At 60.6% G+C, this 6157-nt stretch overlaps 1 protein-coding gene across 1 annotated transcript in view; it reads left to right on the forward strand.

Moving 5' to 3' along the window:
- LOC104282954 overlaps positions 1 to 6157 on the forward strand; it is a gene marked incomplete at its 5' end in the record, with an annotated part of 32393 nt that overhangs the window by 19137 nt on the left and 7099 nt on the right. The window contains 3 exons of the mRNA XM_009881087.1: positions 389 to 558; positions 3074 to 3258; positions 3919 to 4013. Coding sequence (XP_009879389.1) covers positions 389 to 558; positions 3074 to 3258; positions 3919 to 4013 — 450 coding nt within the window. The remainder of the gene's footprint in view (positions 1 to 388; positions 559 to 3073; positions 3259 to 3918; positions 4014 to 6157) is intronic.

Below are 6157 nucleotides of genomic sequence, written 5' to 3' on the forward strand. Positions count from 1 at the left end.
CCCCCTTCCTTCCCCCAACTCGATCAGTGCAGCAGGTCTCAGCTCTCCCCCTGGGAGCTGGCGTGGGCAGGACAGAAGAGCTGCCCCTTCTCCAAAGGGATGAGGGTGGGGAAGAGCTGTGCCCCTGGGCTCCTTCCTCTCCGCCTCCGCGAGCAGGCTGTCGGGAGAGCCCCGCTGCTGCCTCTCCCTGCAGGGGATGGGCCAGGGGCAGGCAGGGGTGGGCTGTGCCCCCCGGGCAGGGCTGGAGCGTGTGAGACGCTGGAATTGGGCAGAGCGGGCCCAGCCAACACCCCGGTGCGTCCCAGGGCCTGGCACTGCTGGAGCAGGATGAGCAGCCAGGAGCTCCCTCCCTCCCGAAGTCACCTGTGTTCCTCTCCGTGCGTTGCAGGTGGAGAACATGCTGTTCCCCAAACTCATCTCCTTGAACTCACCTCACTTTGACTTCACGGGCTGTAACTTCTCGGAGAAGAACATGTACGCCAAAGACAAGCGGGACGGGCAGTCGAAGGAGGGCAGCGGGCGAGTGGCCATCTACAAAGCCTTGGGGATCATCCACAGGTAGGCAGACCTCCCTCTGCGCGCTTGCTCAGCGTCCGTGCCAGCTGATCTGGCCCCAGTTCTCCTCTGCCCTGGAAGGGGGTAGTCTTGCAGGACACAGGATGTTAAGGAAAGCTGAAAACACTTCTGTGGGGGCAGAGTGTTACCTGCGCGGGGCAGGCAGAGGCCGGGACCCGGCCGTGCCAGGCAGTGCCGCGTTCCTGAACTGCAGGCCTGGCTCCTCTTCCTCCTGTACCTCCTGTCCCTTCACACTCCTCCTGCAGCTGCTCTGGCTTCTTACAGTCCTCGCTGCTGCAGAGCTGCTTGTGCACGGCTTTCCAGAAGGAATTCTCCTCTTTCCCAGATGTTTATATTTGTAATGAGCTGTAATTAAACCTGTTTACTCGTAATGGGTCAGCTTCCCCAGACCTCACATGCGAGATTGCCATGCAAGGTTCCAGCCTCAAGCAATCCGTGATTCTGGGAGTTGAGGATATTTGTGTGACCCGTAGCAGCCATGTGCCTCTCTCCAGCAACGGGTGGGATATTTTTGGCCTGTTTCTGTTGCGGTTGCTGGGAACATAAAAACGGCTGAACTAATCAGACCAACAGCCTGCCTTACCCTGTTTGGCCCTGGTGGTGGCCGGTCGCAGATGCTAAGGGAGGAGTACAAGAAGAGGAGTTGTGTAATGCTGCTTTAGGAGATGCTGCGTTCCCCGGGCATCTGTGGTTGGAGGAAATGTGGAAGCAGTGCCAGGCTTCCTACTGGCCCTGGGCTTCCCCCCAAGACCCCTGCACCCATTCCCCTCTGAAGAGCTGCTCTCTGCGGGTGCAGATTTGTTGCCGGCTTAGGCTGGCGTAGGACCAGGCTGCCGGCAGAGACGGTGGCTCCCTCGGCTCCTTTCTTTTCCCCATTTCCTCAGCACTTGCTGCGTACTCTGCTGCTTCTCTGTGCCTGGCCACAGGCTGGGGCGGGGAGCGTGCTGATCCAGCTAAAACCAGCCCTGCAATAACAAATATGCGAGTTCCTTGGGCTCAGGTTGCTGGTGTAGCTTTTTCTGTGGCCATTTGCTGGAGCTGGCAGGGAACAGCCCGTGGCTGATCCAATATCGACGTCCTGAGAGGTGGTGGATGTTCTGCTGGTGTCAGGACCGCTCTCGGTGCCCGTGCCGTGCAGGCACGTCAGATAGATGGGGAGGGAGACGTGCTGGTCTTCTGCTGGGTCAGCCAGCTAAATTGTCTCTGAGCAGTTGGACAGAAGCGAGCGATCCCAGCTGGCAGCTCCCAGTCTCCCTCTTTTCCTTCCCGCCTCTGGAAACGTGCTCCGGGGGGCCGGCTCACTGATATCTCAGGGACTGAGGTGAGACTGCCTGGCCTCGCAGTCCCTGCATGGTCCTTTTTGACAACAGATGCAATGTTTGCCTTTCTCCACCCATCAGGGACCCCTTCCCCACTGCCCGTCACCTTCTGGAGATGACCGAGAGAGGAGCCCCAGGGGTTGTGTTTGTCAGGAGATCCCCAGTTTGATTATCCTCCATTTCTGGTGGTTTTCCTCCTGGAGCCCCATCTCCAGGCAGAGCGATGCTCCCACCCTACTCACCGCTTTCTGCAGCGGAGCTCCCTCACCCAGCTGATCTGCTACGGCTGTCCATGCCCCCCAAGTGCTGGGACGGGCTGTTCCTGCAATCGCAGGATGCTGTCCTCGAAAACCTGCCACCTTTCCTAAGTGTCCTTGTCCTTCAGAGCTGTCTCCAACAGCTCCCCCTTACTGGTGCCCTGAATTAGCTGAAATTGCTCGTCTGGGGCCCGGGGTCTGCCCTCTGCTGCGCTCCTCCCCTCCGCATCATGAACTCCCCTGTGTCACGGTCACTACAGACAAGGCTGATGTTCGTTGTCACATCCCCAGCTAACAAGTTCTTCCTCATCCGTGATTCAGCTGTGCATCACCCCTGGGTGGCCTGTCCAGTACCCGTATACCCATATCGGGAAGTTATTCCCCAATGCTCTCCAGAAATCTGGAGGACTCCAGGACTTTCTGGGAGTAGAAGCAGTACGTAAAGAATGTTTCTGTTGAGACTTTTATTTTCTTACCACTGCTGAGCACAGGTGAATCTCTAGCACCCGTTGCGTTGTGCAGCAGAGATGCGCCAGGTGCCCTGTGCCGGCATTCATCACGTATCTTAAAAGCCATTAGTTTTTTTCCCCACTTTGGGAACGCTGAGGGTAGAGAAAGCTGCAAGCTTGGAATAAAGAACACAGTAATACAGCAAACAGAGAAACTGGAAGAAGGGGAGACCCCTCTTAGCATCCCCGGGTCAGTTTACAAAGCTCAGTGCCCAGCGGGACCCCCACGTCCATCTCTGCGGAGCAGCTCTCCCCTGGCCGGCCCCGGGCTCTGCGGCTGCGGGGTTATTCCTCCCTGTGGCAGGACTCTGCCTTTCCCGGTGGGAGCGTGGGGAGGTCCCTGCCTGGTGAATCCCTCCCCAGGGCAGCACAGCCCCCTGGAGTGTCGCCCTCAGCTCTGTGTCCTCCGCAGCCTTGCTCGGAGTAGGGGGCTCGGCAGCCTGGCACCCGGTACCCACCGGGGCACACCGCCAGTGCCAGGACTCCAGTCGGGCTCTGTGCTGCGCTCGCAGCCCTTGGAGCCGTGCACGTCGGCTGCGTTTGGGCCACCTCTCCGTCCCCTGGCATCGCCTGTCCTTCGTCTGCTCGCCTGCGAGGGTGACGGTGTCCGACGCCATCAGCCATCACCCATGGCTGTCCCTCGGAGCTGGCTGTTACTCTGGCGAAGGCTGCCGGGGTGGGTGGTTACACACGATTCCTCCTTCGTAAACCCGCTGACCGCTCCCAGACACCTCCTGTCCTTCCTGGGTCTCCAGGATTATTTTCCCTATCACCTTCCTGGGGATCGAGGTGAGGCTGACCGGCCCGTGGGTCCCTGGCTCCAAAGACAGGGATGACATTTGCGTTCTCCCTGTCCTCGGGACCCACCTTGGTCGCTGTAACCTCTCCGAGATAATCAGCAGCAGCCTCGCCGGGACGTTGGCTGGCTCCCTCCCACCCGCGGGGACATCTGCCTTGCTCCAGACTTTCCTCCAGCCTCGGGGGCCGGGGATCGCTGACCACAGAGCTCGCCAGTGACGATGGAGGTGAAGGTGTGGAGTACCTCAGCCCCTGCTCCATTCAGCTTCTGGCTCTCGCTCTCCCTTGGCTTCCTTCTGCTACTGACACACCTCTAGAAGCCTTCTTGTACCCCTTCAGCTCTGGGTGGGCTTTGGCTTTCCCAGCCCCATCCCTGCCCATTCGGACAGTGTCTCTGTGTCCCTCCCAGGGCACCTCTCCCTTCTTCCACCTCTTGTGTGATTCCTTTTTCTCTCCCAGTCCAACTGGGAGCTGCATGCTCATCCGCGCAGGCCTCCTGCTGCCTTCGCCTGACTTCCCACGGGTCGGGGTGGACTGTTGTGGAGCCGGAGGAGGTGAGCCCTGGAAATGAGTCAGCTCGCCAGGGCCCTGTCCCAGGAGAGTCTTCCGAGCAGATGCCTGAAAAGGCAAAATCTGCTCTCCCGAAGTCCGGGGCCACGATCCTGCTTTTTACCTTGTTCCTCTCTCTCAGGCTACCGAGCTCCACCATCGTGTGGTCGCTGCAGCCAAGGCTGCCCCTGACCTGCACATCCCCCGCCGGTTCTGTCTGTACAGATGAGGTCCGGCAGCGCCCACCCTCGTCACCCATGTGGGAGTAGCGCCGCAGGCCGGGCTGCTCCCGTGGAGCTGGTGAGGGGATGAGGCGCCTCTCGGCTGCGCTGCCGCACGGAAGGTGTGCGGCGACTTCCTCAGGAGGTCGGCGTGTGCTTTCCGCTCTCCGGCTCCTGCCCGGGGGAGATTGGTGGTTCTCAGCCAGCTGGCCACGTCAGCCCGGGCGTTAATTTGTCTTTACCTGTCCTGACAACGTCCAACTGGGCACGTGTGCGGGACCTGGCAGCTTTTAAAGAAAATTGGTCGTTGTTGTTAACGGGCAAGGTTGACGTCACTGCACTGTCGCAGCTCCAGGGCACCAATCTGCCATTTCAGTTTAACGAGGCTCAGCCCTGCTCTGCCCCGCTGAGCTGAGCTCCTGCCTTGCTCCCTGCGTGGCACCTTGCCCGGGCGGCTGGGGAAGGCTGTCCGTCTGTCCGTCCCCGCTCCCTCCCTGCTCTGCAAAGTGCCAACGCCGAGCTGCCGGGGCAGCGTGGGGCCGGGAGTGAGCCAGGGCGGCTGTGCCGGCGTACGGGACCCTCTGTCTGTGGAGAGGGGGGATCCGGGGTCCCTCTCCAGCCCCTTGGCAGCTGGAGGGGCACGTGGGGAAGGGCCCCCGGCCCCGCGGTGACAGCCTGGGAGCCCGTGGCTGGTGATCCCCTCTGCCTTCTGGAGCCCGCTGAGCTGTGTTCAGTCGGCCTCGTGCTGCTGGTGGGGTGTCACGGTGCCGTGGTGGTCGGCGGGTGCCGTGGTGGTCAGCCCCGTAGGTGCCAGCACAGCGTCGGCACAGCACGGCAGATGAAGGCGAGTTTCGCGGGTCAGGGGTCTGCGCGGCAGGGTGCCCCCACAGATGGGCTGTTTAACACCTCCCTCACACCGGTCTCCCCACAAGGCTTCGGCTTTGCCAGTTTACCCGAGTTTCCTCGGTGAGAGTTCCTGGTTCCCCTTGCTCCTGACCCACGCTCCTGCTATAGGTTTGAAAACTATGAGGATACCCATCCCGACCATATGTGTTTTGGCAAATGCCTTGTCTCCGTGTGCTCACTGCACAGCACGTCCAAGCCCACACCTCCCTCCCGTCCTCCACCACCAATCTCCGGCCCCTGTGCGCTCCCCGCTCTGCCGGCAGCGTGCCCGGCGGCTCCTCCAGCTGGGGCTGGCCGCTGCAGACCTTCCGTGTCGCACCCACAGCTCCGTCCCAGTGACTTCTCGCTGTGTTTTCCCTGGAAGTGGAGAGACAAGAAGGTGGCTCAGTGGCTCTCTTGCCCCGGAGTCACGCACTCTGTGCCACGTGGTCCAGTGTCTCACTGCCAGAAAACTGGTACAGTGTGAGGCTTTGCTCCTGGGGAGCAGTGTGCCATCCCGTCTCCCGTGCCCTGCATGAATCTCCTGCCCCATCCTCAGCGGGAACTCACCAGGGATGACGGCAGACCCTTTTAGGATAACCAGAGAACATCTTTTGGTAGTTGCTTCACCCTCAAAAGACAGCAGTTGGGGTGTCCCTAGCAGCTGTGGCTGCCTTGACTGTTGATTTGAGGTAAGAAGTGGGTACTTTGGTGCTTTGGGAGCTCGGTGCTCAGTGATCACTGGCCGCTCCTGCTCTCCAGCTCCGGTCCTTTCTTTGGCGTTGATTTCAGAGCCTGGTCCCTTGGGTCCTGCGTCACAGGCACCTCTCCTGTCCTTGGCACACCGCTGCCTTCCACCTGATGGCCACCTGCTTCTTTTCACAGAATGGTCAGGGTTGGAAGGGACCTCTGGAGATCATCTAGTCCAACCCCACCGCCAGAGCAGGGGCACCTACAACCTGTTGCACAGGATGGCGTCCAGGCGGGTTTGGAATGTCTCCAGAGTGGGAGACTCCACCACCTCTCTGGGCAGCCTGTGCCAG

This window comes from Charadrius vociferus, unplaced genomic scaffold, assembly GCF_000708025.1.
Source record: "Charadrius vociferus isolate BGI_N301 unplaced genomic scaffold, ASM70802v2 scaffold2733, whole genome shotgun sequence".
In the NCBI taxonomy this organism is placed as follows: Eukaryota; Metazoa; Chordata; class Aves; order Charadriiformes; family Charadriidae; genus Charadrius; species Charadrius vociferus.